This window comes from Thermobia domestica, chromosome 6, assembly GCF_964235325.1.
Source record: "Thermobia domestica chromosome 6, izTheDome1.hap1.1, whole genome shotgun sequence".
Lineage (NCBI taxonomy): Eukaryota > Metazoa > Arthropoda > Insecta > Zygentoma > Lepismatidae > Thermobia > Thermobia domestica.
The window spans coordinates 57,982,209-57,999,323 of record NC_137459.1 but is presented as its reverse complement, the minus strand read 5'-3'; the positions used below and the strand labels follow the sequence as shown (position 1 = coordinate 57,999,323).

At 34.2% G+C, this 17,115-nt stretch overlaps 1 protein-coding gene across 2 annotated transcripts in view; it reads left to right on the top strand.

Annotated features, from left to right (window-relative positions):
• The window catches only part of LOC145688022 (tRNA (cytosine(34)-C(5))-methyltransferase-like), a 202,690-nt gene that overhangs the window by 51,175 nt on the left and 134,400 nt on the right, over positions 1 to 17,115 (top strand). For both annotated transcript variants that reach the window (XM_081761693.1, XM_081761694.1), the window contains exons 8-10: positions 3,652 to 3,782; positions 4,447 to 4,648; positions 11,266 to 11,499. In XM_081761693.1, coding sequence (XP_081617819.1) covers positions 3,652 to 3,782; positions 4,447 to 4,648; positions 11,266 to 11,499 — 567 coding nt within the window. The remainder of the gene's footprint in view (positions 1 to 3,651; positions 3,783 to 4,446; positions 4,649 to 11,265; positions 11,500 to 17,115) is intronic.

The following is a 17,115-nucleotide window of genomic DNA, read 5'->3' as shown; positions in this document are numbered from 1 at the left end:
TTTCAAAATGTACACAGTCCAGTTTTCTCGCAAGCATGTTTTTATCCAATTCCTACTCTTGGTTTTTCAAGTACAACAAGAATTTTGAATTTTATTCCAAAACGTTTAATAAACATGTCTTCGTAATTGCCTGTGTGTTTTTTGCAACAAATATTTACTTTGATAAACACTGGCTTTCCATACGCGTATGATTTTTCACGATCAGCAGCAACAATAAGTCGTATATTGGCAGAAATTTTGGCTTTCGACTTACCACATTGCTTCACGAACTTGCAATTTTTACGTATTTTGTAATTATGTTTACTGCATTTATTTTCTTTCAAAATTTTATTACGGGAAATTCTCTGCCCAATTTTGTATGAAATATCGAATTTGCTTTTATAATCAACCCAGTTTTTCATTTTCCCTGTGTGCTTACGCGTAGGTGCTGTTACTGAATGCTCGTGCCACCTAGCACAAGTTCGTTGGACTAACCTAACTTTTGCCTTTTTCTCGCGTTTGTTTTGAATTTTCGACGCCTGGCTACGACACGTTTTTTTCACTTGATTTCTACATTTTTCACCGACACCATCATGATTTTTAACGACTAACTTCTGCATATGTTTTCCTTTCGCATTGACTTTTGGCCTTTTGAACAACTTACAAGATTTACTAGATTTCAACTTTTCATTTCGCTTTTCACTTACATTTTCTGATTGTGCCTTTTTTGGAGTGACTACATTGCTTTTTTCATTACTACTTACCACCATACAATTGCCTTTGTGCTTACATTGGGTTTTCTTAAAATTCCTACGGACAAATTTTGACATTCTTTCAAAAGATCGCAATATTTTGTGCATTCCTTTTATTTTGCGTTTCAATTTACACAACTTTCGTTTCTTATCGGATGTGTGCTTACTACGCTGTGACCAATATTTATACTTGCTGACGGATTTACTCAAAATGTACTGCAACTTACTAAAATTATTTCGACAACTTTCAACTTGTTTGTGCCATGACATTCCACTAACATTATTCTCTTTGATGCTACTAGTGCCTGAACTGATTTCATCATTCATTACACATATTTGGGTGCATAGAAAACAATAAAACCTTATGCGCTTGAAATTTACAACATACATATTTATTACCACCAAGTGAGAACTGTTACCACTGTTTTCCTTTTTGTCAATCTGAACCCTAACTATGTTCACGAAGTACGAACATATGTCATTACTCGGAATACATGCTAACTTATCTGTTTGTGACGTGCTTTGGACGCATCCTAGCTCCATTAAATTCAACATATGACTAATGAGTAAAGAGCGCATTCTCTTGCCTCCATTCATTAATATTACTACATTAGTACAATTACACGTACAAAACCTATCAGTGCATTTTCCTCCGTAACATGACAAATATTTTGTGTTCAACGCATCTACTTTCTGTTTAAACTTCGAACGAACACTAGGCCTACATGACGTAACAGTTTGGCTAACTAAACCTTTACATTTGTATGACACTGACTGACTACTTTTTTCTTTACCATTGCAAGCGCTAACAAAACCTGACTCATTTACTACCTTTTGGCACCCTTGTTCTACATCTGCACAACTAGCCTTTTCAATTGGAGCTTCAACTGATTCAATTTTTTCAAGTGCTTGGACCCCCTTTTCTTCACTTTTACCCCAAATTTCTTTCTTTGCAACTTCTATTTGTGCCTGGAGTTTATCGTTGACGTGCTGTTTTGTTATTTCACTGACTTCCACAATTTTATTTTCCAAAGACTCCCGTACATTATTAGTTTGTTCGCTAACCCTTTCAATTTTGTTTTCTAAAGATGTATTACTTTTTTCTATTTTATTTTCTAAAGATTCGTTGATTTTTTCAATTTTGCTTTCTAAAGACTCGCGTAAATTTTGCATTTCTTTATTAGAAGCAGCACTTTTAGTTTCTAACGACTCGTGCAAAGTTTGCATTTCAGCTTTAATTGCCTCTAAAAGTGACTTAACGTTACTTGCATCCATTATTCACAGTTATGTAAAATTTCTAAGTACGAGTCAGATACTTTATACCTTTACGTTTCTACACATAAATCACTACTTTTTACATGTACGGTGAAGGAGTTCTGTTCCTGTTTCGGAGCGCCATTCTTGTAACACGATTGGATCGTGTTGGGTTCGGTTCCAGTTCGGGGCAGCCGTTCTTATGGCCTGCAGGGTCTAATTCTTGTTCGAGCTAACCACTATTGTGACTGGTAGAGTCTGATCCTTACCTGATTCCATTCGGGATAACCAAATCTTATAACCTTGCTGGAAACAACTCCTGTTCAATACAGCTTACCTGTGGTGGATTTTAGCCATTGGCATAAAAAAGGCATTCGCAACAAAAATGATAATACTACAATAAAGAGTGCGCAAACCTCCAAGTTGGATCGCGAACCAAAATACTGTTTCATTGAGGTTGCAACTACGAGCGCCCACCGTCCTTACCGCGCCTGCTGGCGATAGCGGAATGAGTACAAGTTACTAGACGAAAACATCCACCATTTTTGGGTAGTGATTGTGCAGAAATGCTGCAAAGGTAATTGTACATAAAGAAATTTATTGTATGTAAATTTTATTCAGTTAACACAGGTTATGTATAGTACTTACGTTAATGACATTACAACATTTTGTTAGTGATTTTTACTTAACATGTACCAAAATACCATGAGCCCAAAACTTTATAAATGTGTAATTTATGCGAAGGAATTATTATATATTTTTAATTTTATTCTTCCTTTCTTGAAGGAAAATGACGCACTACGAATGCCGGCCAAATTTTATATTACGCAATGCACTAGTGTTAAACACACGCCATTTCGGTATCACACTTAACCACACTATAAATTGATGGATTTTGGGGGGGGATCATGTAGTCATTCTTACGAAGAAGATTTCTCCATGCTTCTTGTTGCTCGTTGGCCAGTCATTATTTAGCTTCCGTGGAAGTTATTACCTTTCAATTCCAAGTGGAATTCACCCTTTTACTTGTGTAGGTTTCTTAATCATGCCTCGTTGCTTACATGATTTCACATATTAAACGTTGTCTTGGTATACGAACATAGATTTTGTATGAATTTTATATTTATATACCTGCGCAGATTTAGCTTATTCTTTTCATTATCAAACTTATTAAATCTTGAAGGATTGCGAGGAAAAACTTTGATATTCTTCTCGGGCGTCACTGTAGTAGAACCAATCAACCACCATAACCACTTAGAGTACCTTTCGCGGCTTTTTTGCCTCAGCGTCAGTATGTTTACGCTGAGCATGCCAGAAAAGATTTTATAAATATTCATAATAAATATCCTTCATCAGAAATACAAATATCAAAGGGCGTTAAATAAGTTCACCATTAAAACAAAATAATTAAAGTGTTAAAAACAGTAAAAGTATTTTACGATGGCATTTGAATTCAAGGGACTATTTTTTTAGATTGTCATAACCACTTTGCACCTCCTTTGTTCGGTGGACAGGAAGCACGAGTCATCACTCACAGGGTTGCCAGTTATTGTGGGCTTTTTATTTTGACACAAATTTTGGACTTCATAAACTCGTTAATTTATTGCTAGCATATTAGAAGTCAAATCCTTGTAGTTCTAATTTTTTTTAAAAATTATTATTATAGGATACAGTATCCCATTGGAATTCGCGCAGCAGAACTGTTAACTGTCGGAGGGCGACTTCTGTACTTCGTGTCTTCCTTAAATCCAGTTGAAGGTGAAGCCGTTGTGAACAGAATGTTATGCGCTTCTAAAGGTTTGTCTAATATATTTATTTCTCTACTATATGAGTTTTAAAAATATAACATAATATAAAATGAACAAACGTTAGTGAGTAGCGTTCCGCCGTTGAATTTAAATAAAATATTGAAGTTTTAACGCTCACTGTTGTGCGTGAGGTTAAAAGAGAAAGAACTCATTTTGAGTCCGTTTGCTACAGTGTCTCTCAATAATTTGTTTGCTTCAATTGCTCTACCTTGAACTTTCAGATCTGAGAAATGGATATAACATTAAATTTTTTGTAACTTGTTTGAAAAATTCTTACTTATCAGTGATTTCGCTAAGAATTTAGTTTTTATAAATGAGCATTGATTACAAAGCATAGATTATAACAAGTGTTAAGTGGATATACGCCGAATACTCCTTATACTCTCGATTACATCTCTGACCTTCAATCATTGAACACTGAAGAAAAACAATGGGAAACCTCCACTGGATTCGAACCCAGAATATCTCATTTATAAAGCAAGTCTGCGCGTATTCTGTATAGAGGTTCAGATATCGCATTGGTGGCAATTCGTGGAACAAACACTGTACTTAGACGTTCATACGTCTAGACGGCCGTAGCTCTTTATAATTTTGTCACCTCGGAGTTAAATTTAGTCTAATTCTTACTTTTTTCTTCTCTCTTTCTCTTTCAGGAGCCCTAAAATTAGTGGATATATCCGATCAATTAAGATTCTTCAAGTATAGGAACGGCTTGAATAATTGGAAGGTGATGAGTAAAGAAATGGTACCATACATATCCTTCAGTTGCGTACCTGAAAACTTGAGATCCCAGATTCGACCTGGAATGTTCCCACCTCCTCGGAAAGAAGCACCGCACTTGCATTTAAACAGATGGTAAGAATCTTATATGGTAAATTGCTTGAAAGAGTGTGATTTGAAGCTATAGTATATTTTACTGTTATTATCCTTAATACCCTTATCCCTTCTGTGGAGTGCAGGGGAGGAAAAGAGAAATCTCCGTATTAAACTCATATGTAAATCTCTCTCTCACTACCCCTTTACTTACAGGAATGTTGTATTATCCAAATTTAAAGAAAATCAAAAGATATGCCAAATAAAATAATAGAAAATACTGAAATTTAAATAAAAGTCGGTAGAGCTAAGATTAAAAAAAAATATATAATAAAATATATATTTATAATTTCTATAATGCCATTCCTGTAAGTATGAGTTCCTTATTTAAAGTCCTGTAGCCCCTTTCGGACTTTCTTTGATATGTGGACTTACGCATGAGTTATCTGCCACCTTGGTTTATCAAAGAATAGGTGTGTGATTACCTTACTAGTTTCGAACATCTGATATTAAAGAACATGGAATCCAGCAAACCTGCAAGAAACAAACAAATTATTCTGGTACTTACCATACCAGCCGAAATTCCGTTAGGGAAGGTGATAACTCCATGTAGTTTAATAAACACTTTTATTATAAACACAACACTTAATCACTTAAACCACAACACTTAATTGCTATCGATATAAGATATGCTCACAGTTGAACTAAAATAATAATAAAAAAAAATCTTATGATTTTTTTTTATCACTAGTTCATGGTTAATAATATGTATTTGTATCTATTGCACAGTTCATCTTCCTTAATTTCCAGGTAGGTGTGTCCGTTACTTCACAGCATTAATCACAATTTTAGTGTCTATTCTTTCATGTTGATAGTATTCTTTTAAAACGGTTTCCGTATCATCCTAAGGTAGATTAAGTCCTTGGTACCTAATTATAACTTTGAGTCCACCACTGTGTAACCACTTCAAACTTGGTTATAGTTGCACTTCTATCTCTCTCTATCTATATATTTTAATGGTTTGTTGCTGCATACGTAAGATGTATGTATTCGTTTCCAGTGTTGTCCGATTGGATCTAAAATGCATATAGTCTAGAAAACTGACACAGTTTATTTAACTTATTTTGAACACCAATGGTGCAACTTATCGCACTTAACTAAGTTCACTTTGAAAATAAATGTATGCACCTATCTTCCAATTCAACTAACTCTGTTGAATCTATAGATTTCATGATGAAAATGACTATTTTCACACGAGCAGCAACTTCACAGACCCGATCTAAACGCCAACTGCCTTGTTCTTCTCCAGAATTTCGGTTTTGTAAAAGGGGTTTGACGCCCAAGAGTCGTGCTTCGCATCAAAGCTACTGGCTTTTCAATAGAGATAACCTTTTCTATTGTCTATCTACCTGCTAACGGAACTTTGCAAGGAAGTATGCTGAATTTTATTTACATTGACATTATACGCAAATAATTCACTTCTTATAGATTGTCACCTAATTTCGAATCAAGCACTAAAATCTGCATTTTTTGGCCTTTCATTAGATACCAAATATGTTATAGTCCCCTTCTGATATAACCTTAAAATTTTGCATTTAAAATAGGCCGGTTAATATGTTTTCCACCACCTGACATTTTCTTTTCTTATGTTTGTCTAGTCACTGGTGCCCTCTAGCGGAAAGAATTAACAATGTTGCGGACAACCATAATAGTTCGGAGTTTTCTGCTTCCGCGTGACAATTTTACAAATTATTAATTATAGAATGAAATTAAACATACATCTACTTTACTTACAAGTATATACATATCTTTGCTACCATATACATATGTGGTATGGAGTTGTCATCCTCTATTAACTTTATTTGAAACAATTTCTTAGGGTAAGGATTCCCACTTCCGTCTGTCCCCAGCAGAAAGCCAAAACTCCACCCTCCAATACCAGATAGTACTTGTTATTTTTTTTTTTTTCTCACGGCTGAAAGAAAGTTTTATGATACGATATACGGAAGAACGGAAAAGGTAAAACAAACAATAAGGGTACGCGTAGCTTTCCAATACATAATTGACTCTTAAACACACTAATTCCTACATATTTTAATTATTATTATTATTTGATATTACAAACTGCTTCATCTGGTAAACCTGGAACGAATTCACAGCCTGTTTTGATAGATTCACTACGCCAGCTAGAATTCTTGTGAGATCGGCGGTTAACCCAAGATTTTCACACATCATTGTCCTTCTGTTTTTATATCTATGTGTTAAATTTTGACAATAGACAAATATCCGACTTTCTGTCGCCTTTTCGGTAGTGTTACAACTCAGAGGGTTTTATGGTTTTTTAGTTCTATACAGTATTCTTATAGCTGCTTAACAGAAATAAAACAGTAATTTTTAGTTTCAACTCACAATATAGTTGGTTAGGCTGATCAAGCATAGGTGACTGACCTTTTGGAGCTTAGTTGTCTTCTACAAATTTTCCTTAAAAAAAAAAAAAAAATCTCTAACTCACTAGAGTCTATCTTTCTATATACGAAATCCAATATCTATAGTTACATTCTCGATATAAACTATAATATTACCAATACTTAGAAAATAAAAATAAATATGATTCTAAGTTAATTAATAATATAAATAATATTTGAAAATAAAGAAAACCATTTCCATTTTGATATGCAAATTAATGATAACATTTAAATATACTACTATATAAACTTTATTAATGAAACTAATGTGAGACTGCGTCCTACATTTTCCCCCCTTTGAGTTATATATTAATGGACAGGACAATTAATATATTACTCACTGATACAATACTTAAGAACTATAATAATTATGTAATGACTACTTGACAAATTAATATTCCTAACTTATTTCCAATAATAACATTGACACTACATACATATATAGCATACTGACGATACAGAATTCTGATACATATGATAGTTTTAAGATATGTACATAGACATTGTTATTTCTCTCTTTTTTCTTTTTTTTTCCTTTTTTTTTTTATACGAGGCAAGACTATCTCATGTCTGTTGCTCGGATGTGTTATCTTCCTTTTCTTTGTCTTCTCTCAGATGGTATTTCTTTAAGAGAAATGTATTTCTTTTAATTATCTCTTTTCCTGTGGCTACATCACAAAGTGTGTAGACATTTTTATCTGTTTTATCTACGATACGGAACGGTCGTACATACATACATACATACATACATACATACATACATACATACATACATACATACATACATACATACATACATACATACATACATACATACATACATACATACATACATACATACATACATACATACATACATACATACATACATACATACATACATACATACATACATACATACATACATACATACATACATACATACATACATACATACATACATACATACATACATACATACATACATACATACATACATACATACATACATACATACATACATACATACATACATACATACATACATACATACATACATACATACATACATACATACATACATACATACATACATACATACATACATACATACATACATACATACATACATACATACATACATACATACATACATACATACATACATACATACATACATACATACATACATACATACATACATACATACATACATACATACATACATACATACATACATACATACATACATACATACATACATACATACATACATACATACATACATACATACATACATACATACATACATACATACATACATACATACATACATACATACATACATACATACATACATACATACATACATACATACATACATACATACATACATACATACATACATACATACATACATACATACATACATACATACATACATACATACATACATACATACATACATACATACATACATACATACATACATACATACATACATACATACATACATACATACATACATACATACATACATACATACATACATACATACATACATACATACATACATACATACATACATACATACATACATACATACATACATACATACATACATACATACATACATACATACATACATACATACATACATACATACATACATACATACATACATACATACATACATACATACATACATACATACATACATACATACATACATACATACATACATACATACATACATACATACATACATACATACATACATACATACATACATACATACATACATACATACATACATACATACATACATACATACATACATACATACATACATACATACATACATACATACATACATACATACATACATACATACATACATACATACATACATACATACATACATACATACATACATACATACATACATACATACATACATACATACATACATACATACATACATACATACATACATACATACATACATACATACATACATACATACATACATACATACATACATACATACATACATACATACATACATACATACATACATACATACATACATACATACATACATACATACATACATACATACATACATACATACATACATACATACATACATACATACATACATACATACATACATACATACATACATACATACATACATACATACATACATACATACATACATACATACATACATACATACATACATACATACATACATACATACATACATACATACATACATACATACATACATACATACATACATACATACATACATACATACATACATACATACATACATACATACATACATACATACATACATACATACATACATACATACATACATACATACATACATACATACATACATACATACATACATACATACATACATACATACATACATACATACATACATACATACATACATACATACATACATACATACTTACTTACTTACTTACTTACTTACTTACTTACTTGATTTATATATTCGTTCCTCGCCAGGAATCTTGTTATGAATTTTTAAATTAATATTGTCAACGACGCCATTTCTTACTGCTAGAATAGCTCTTTCAAATAACCAATTTGAATTTGTGTAATTTTGAACAACGTTAGGGTAAGCTCTATCTATTAATTCATCTGGACTGTGGAGAGCATTACATAAATTACTTGTAAGTTCAATTTGGCCAGTTATACAATCAATTGGATGTTTGCCTTCACCAATTTGTAAGAGTTTTTCTGCAAAGTGTCTCGTTTCTTCATCATTGAAAAGTTGAACTCGCATATTTGTTGTTAATTGTACTTTCTTGACTCGAGGCGAGAGAAATGATTGCTTTAAACATGCATTTATTTCATCTGCTGGAGTTTATTTTGGAATCACTGGAAGAGTTTGCAGAAAATCTCCAGAAAGTATAACTAATGCACCTCCCATTAATTCTGAATTACCTCGGAGATCTTGTAGTGTTCTATGTAATGCTTCGAATGATTTTTTATATGCCATTGTACATTCATCCCAAATGAGTACTTTAGCCTGTTTAAAAGTTCACCTCGTCCAGATGCTCTTGATACATTACAAATGGGAAATTCTTGTTCTGTAACAGTTAATGATAGTTTCAAAGCTGAATGCACAGTTCGTCCTGTGTTTAGATTAGTGGTGGTCACAAAAACCGGTTTTTCGATTTCCTCACAAAATCGGTTCGGTTTTCACCGGATCCGGTTTCGGTTTTCTTCAAAACCGGCTCCGTTTTTTCCAAAATTTGTTCTATTTCTGACCAGAATAGTATTTCGTTGTTCTGCAGAAACCGATTTCGTTTCCACAGAAATCGTTTCGTTTTCCAAAAGTTTTAACCGAAACCGGTTTTGGAGAAAATCGAAATCGGTTTCTGTGAAAAACCGTAATGTCGGTTTTCGGGTTTCGATTTTTCTAGAAACCGGTTTCCGGTTTTTATGAAAACCGGTTTTGACCACCCCTAGTTTAGACAAGGGAGGCAGCCTTTAGTAGAAGTAGTAGTAGTAGTACAAATAGTAATAGTAGTAGTTGGCAGTAATAGTGGTAGCAGTAGTAATAGTAGAATACATAGTAGTAGTAGTAGTAGTGCAAATAACCGTATTCTTAATGTGTACCTTCCTAGTGGTGCACTTTCTAGAATCTTTTCGAACCTACAGGAAAATAATATAACACGCTGGCACATTCTACAACAATTTCGAACATTTTGGGACATTCTAGAACATCCTGGATCATTCTAGAAGGTTCTAGAGCATCCTGAAAATTTAGAACATTCTTGAACCTTTGGGAAACTTCTATAACAGTCTGTAACATTTCCCAAGATTGTTAATAATTCTAAAATTTAACGCAATTTTTAGCACAGTAACAGCGTTGCTAGGGTGTTTTCTCCGTCTAGGACCCCTGCTAGTCCAAATCGAAACCTTCTTCATGGATGGGAGATATAGGGCTACAATACCATATAACTCCCATGGGGCTCCGGGTCTTGGTTTCGGAGCCTTTGTGGCACGCACGGACAAACCACACTTACTTTTATTATATATATTTATTTATTTATTTAATGAAATCAAGGAAAGGTAGATACAAATGTTTCATGTACTGTACAAGTGTCTTGTTTGTTAGATTCAGTGTCACATTTTGCTAAGATGTCATTTTTGTTTCAGTGTGAGGATCCTTCCCCATGAGCAAAATTCAAGTGGTTGTTTTATTGCAATGTTTGAGAAAGTAAGCCTCTTGCCATGGGAAAATCTAGAAGTTGATTTAGAGCACGGTAAACGATGTACGACGGGCTCTCGGGACAGTAAATCCCCACTGCGCAAAAGGCGGCGGCGCAGCGTTGGACACGAAGAAGCGATCCTTGCCTGTGAAGACGAAGACCCTATGTTTCAAGTAATAAGGTTAGGAACACTTGTAAATTTGTGTAACATTGTTGTAGCATGATTATGTCTTGATGTGAATGGGCTGATTGTAGTTCGTCAATATGACTTCAATATTGAACCAAATGTCTACATTAAAATCAAATAGAGTCGGGGTTGGTGAGTGTTCCTGTCTTCAGCTTTCTTAAAGGCGAGATAGTATAGTGAGGAAACGGCCTATATTATTAGCATTTATCCTGCATGATTGTGCAGCCCTGACTTCACTGGATGAAAACCCGGTCCTGAATCGGAACTCCTGTTAATAATAGGTCCCGTCTCTCATAACCTCGGTGCTGGATAAGAACAAAAACTCACTCAGAATCACATGCATGCTAGAGAAAAAGTGGGAATATAATGGTACAGTTCACGAGTTACTTTTTAAGTTGTAAGAATTAGATTTTATTAAGAGAGAGGATATATTGGAAAGCTCGGAAGGCGCTTATAAGAATATAGCTTCTCTCTGATTCTTTTGAGATTTGGTAGTTTGATTTGGAGTTCAGCGTCTCTTTCAGCACTGAGGCTATATGAGACATAGACCTCAGCGTAGCATAGTATCTGAGCTACTTGAGCACCCACGGAGAATTAAAGCCAGGTGCGCTGCGTAGAAGTTCAGCAAATTCAATTATTGTCAAATTCAATTATTGTCAAGTACAAATTTGAGTCCGAAAAGCAAACGAACATGCAACTCTTAAGATAAAATAGTTTCATACTGTGCTAGTATATGTTGCATAATATAAAATAAAACTATTAATATTCTATTATTAGGATATACAAGGTGCCGTCGTATATTTTTGGGGTAAGCAATTTTCGAGTACTTGAAGCTTCTCGGTTTCATTTTTGTCAAGCCTCGCTCTTGATCTCACTAATTCATGTTAGTATTTATTCCCCAGACTATTAGAAACATGCTTATTTCAGTCTGCACTTTCTGCCACAATTTTTAAGTTCATGAGATTTAAGAGTAAGCCAAAATTGTTGAACTTACGGCGGCTTAGGATATGGAGAATACAATGAAGTAGTGATAAGAGTGTTGGCTTTATCATATTTAGCAGAAAAATATGACAATATATTTACGAAATGACATAATGATGACATATACCAGGGTTCCTACAAACTTGAAAATCAGGGAGAATCATAGAAATTAAAAATGGTCAGGGAAACCGAATGAAAGTTAGGATAAATTTGAAGTTTCGTCGGACGGTTTTGCTTTGATAAATTGAGGATATTTAAAAATGTCAGATATATATTTAACGTAACTTCAAAATTCTGTGCACGCACTGCCACTGTGGACCTTTAATTTATTATATTGAATCCATCAGAGGCTCACACCTTTTGTGCAAACAGCTTTGCTGTCTCGCCCCGAAGAACCAACTCACTTGAAAACCATCATGAGTATGACTAGCCTACACTCTTTGTTAAAATTCTTTTGTACAGTCCGCGGCATAAAATTTGTTACAAAAAATCCAAGTCCAAATGAATAACAAACTCTTGCCCAGTTTTCTTATGCATTCCCGCAATACATGTATCAATCGATTAGTTGCTTCTAGTATTTATTCCAACTCCTCCCCGTCCTCCACCTCTCCTTGTCTAAAGCAGTGTGTGTGACGTAGTACACTCTTTCCATTCAGCTGAAAAAGAAACAGGAATCAAGTTTACAACGTTATAGCTTTAAAACAGTCTTTTCCATTCGTTTGTTCTGAAATATTTTTAAGAGCCTAAATTAAAGGAAAGTCACACAATCTTCCCAGAGCTTCATAAATATCTTTAGTTTCATTCTTTTCTTTCTTTAAAGAGTGCAAGCTAGTAAGATGCTCCCTAAGAAATCTATGGAAATTGCCAAGAGCTCTAAAATATCTACGGACAGAAACGAGTTTTATTCAATGATTCATTGAATTTCTTTTCAGTAAGTGCAAGCAAATGTTTCAGGGGCGTCATTTGGGCAGGACAGGAGGGTGTAATTCCCCCTCTCTTGAGCTTCATAAATACGTATTTTTTGATCAAATGTATAGTAATACACTAATAAAAAGTGAAAATCTTATGTCGCCGGAGAATCTCTTCCTCCCCCCCCCCCCCCCCCCCGAATAAAGTCTAAAAGACCCTGATTTTAACAACAAACCTATAGAGCTACGATAGCACATTGCTAAAGAGCTTACATTTGGTTTCAAGAGTCGAAGGTTTGATCTCAAGCCATATGACTTCCTGGGTGACATTGAGAGAGAGAGAGAGAGAGAGAGAGGGATTCAAGTATGGAGACAGAGAGGGGTGATTTGTATACACAGATTTAGAATTGGGGAAAAAATGATCGGACAGCATTCGTATTATGACGAAAATTCTGATTTTGTGAAAGATAAGAAGGGAAGTTTTCGAACTGCGAGGATCACATTAGGCAGTTGTCGAATTAATGTGGAGAACTCTTTTTAGAGCATCAGATGATTACGAAAGGAGAGAAAGATCTTCAGAACTGAGGAATTAAGATTTTAAAAAATCTGGTTTCGGCGACGGGTTTCGAACCACGAATCTTGTGGTTATCGAACCATGACTTCATCCATTCTGCTACGGAGAATTCTATTACTGGTTCACATACGTTTCCCTTAGCTGCGTTGAAAGCTACCTTAAGGGGATATTCCAAAAGTTGACTCGGTGGATGCGCCGTGCAGATAGGACGTAAACCTCTTGTAACTTAGTTACAATGTGCAAAATGAACTTCCTCTTCTTCAGGACACTTTTTAAAGCTTTAAAATTTGTTACTATTGTTTTAATTAAGTGACATTTGATAGAACCATCTGATAAAGTAGTGCCAAGCCCTGTGCGGCATTGTCTGTTAGGTGAATGGTTAATGTAAGTTACTCCTACGTGGATGGTCCGAGCTTCCAATCAAGACCATTCTTATTGATTATTTGATTTAAGCTACGCTCATACTGTATATTCCACAAGTTCAAGTCTGAAGTAATGTAGTCACAGCTAGTTTAATTCGAAATAATTTTCCAATATTATATTTGTTGCTAAATTTACATGGCACTCCTCACTTGTTTGTAGCCCTGCATAAATGCAAAATTGTTTGAAAAGTATATTTTACTTTCAAGTATTATTGATTTTTTTAAAATTGTCCTTCAAATTTATTTTATAATTATTTTCTATTTCTTAATTATAACATATTTTCTATTTATATTGTATTCTATGTTACATGTTTATTATTTACATTTTATGTCTTACCTTTGAAGAGGAGCTTTTGACAATTCAGAGAAGCAGGGACATACACAGGATGCAGGCCTTGGCAATCCAGAGCTTTTGCCCCCACGAAATCCCAATTTTTTGTTTGTATTATATATATATATATCTAATTTTAGAGATGATGATAGCAGGGGCGGATTCAGGGGAGTGCGTTCGGGCGATCACATCCCCCAGAATAGGGAACTTTTTATACTTTTTATTTTAAAAATAAAACATATCCTAAGTATTTTTCATCATTGTATTATAAACTTAAATTAAAACCTAAAGTAGATAGGCCTTACTTTCTTAAGAAAGTTAATTCTGCAGAAGAGCTACTTCTCCTTTTCTAAATTTGTTTTTTTTTCTTTTCTTTTCTTTCTTTCTTTTTTTTTTTTTTTTTTTTTTTTGTTTTGCAATCCGCTCTTACCTTGATTTGACTTCGAACGACCGCCCTTCCCTGGATCCGCCCCTGGATGATAGACATTTTAGTAAAATATGCCCTCAATCGCTGAAATAAATTCCTGTCAAGCTTTCGATCGCTGAAATAAATTTCTGTCTACGGCCCTGCAAAACAGTGACGATTTTAGGGAGTGATCAGTTAGTAATGCCTCCTTGGAGCAACGACACTTCCCCAGAAGTCATATCTCCGATAACTCAGACTGTGATTTGTGCATTATCACTTTTCACTCTCAGTGTCTTGAAACGCACCAAAAAGGAACTGTTCTGAAGTATTTACTGGTTCTCCCTATGACCCCATTTCAGTATGGCCAACCTTGGACATATACACATCTGAAATATCACCTTTTATGTCAGTGATCCCGAAAACTATCCATTCGACACAAATATAGGATATTTTCGATTTTTTATTCCTGTCACCCTCCCATTGTCAACTCGAAGCCAACCAAGGCTTATTTTGGACTTACGCAGCATCCACAGTGTCACTTTTCATCTTTGCATATGAATTCGACACTAATTTCGTTCGTATTTGACTACTTTTACATGTCAGCTTCACCTCTTGGTAGGGATTTTTTCAGTATCTCGCCCCCACAACTATGGAGAAATTTCAACCAACTAAGTATAATTATAAATTATCACCTGAAACACAACAGTACGGGTGATCTTTTTCGCAGAGGAATTCGTTAACTACTGTTTCAATATCAATGTATTGTCTTTTTTTGCTCTGCATGCTGGAGATTGCCAAAGAGCTAAACTTCCTTCTGTACTATTGTGCTATGAATATAGTGGTTTAATTCACTGAATACTCGCTTAGATGTTACTTTCGTCACAGGAAAAGTGAGATACAGTTATAAAAGAAAAACGAAACGAAATATTTAAGTTTTACGTCCCACGTTATGCCGACTACGCTAATGGAGACAGTGATGGTGAGAAACGAATGAAATCGTTTAGTGAAGAAAGTGGGAGGAAACTGGAGAAACCCGAGAAAACTCATGCACACGGTGTTTGTCCATAATAAAGTTCATTCAGCGCGAGCTGGGATCTAACCAACAACTCCATGCACCATAGGTAAAGTTATAAAAGAATAGGCATCTAAACAAATACGGAACACTACTATCAATGAGAGTTATATAAGATTAGATTTTTATTTATTGCATTCTAAGTTGAAATTTCAATCAATCTTGATCTTCATTACTGTTCGAAATCCGGACCAACCAGTATTCCCTACTAGGGTAAAGATTAATTGATCGCCAACAGAAATCTAAAATCCTCTGTATAACCCCACGTTCCATTATTCCATATACACAATTAAGAGTCCAGCGTAACCTACCAGTTAAAAAGTTTTCTTCTTATTATTATTTTTAACACCTCAAAAATATAGGCTCATAATTGAACCACTGATTGGAAAAAGGGAATACGTACATAAAAATGTTTTTCCACTTTTAAGCTTTTCTCACCAATTGCAGTGCTTTAATACAAGATTCTTCTTCTTGTCTTAGAGTTTGCCAGTTCTTTTGCTACAATTAATCAGTTATACACGTGTTGAAACAAATACAAATACGCCTCGGGAAGGTTTTTTAGCGTTTCTGAAAACTTAGGTCTGATGTACTTATTCCCTTTTGCTGGAAATAGTTGCTGCAAGGACGTGATAAATCTTTTCGGTAGACTTCACAGTCTATAGCTCCTTCACAACTTCCTTTTCATCTAAGGCTAAGTAGTTACATTTTAGACATTGAGGAAAAAGTGTGAAATTAATTAAAACCCTTCAAAGTGGAGTTACGAATCTTCAATGGACCCCATTTTGCTGTTGGCCTCGCTCAACGCACTCCCGTCACTGTTCAGGGTGCACGATGGAGTTTCTCCCTTTTAGGAATACTTTCTAAGACAGTACTAGTTTTTTTTTTTTTTTTTTTTTTTTTTTTTTTTTTTTTTTTT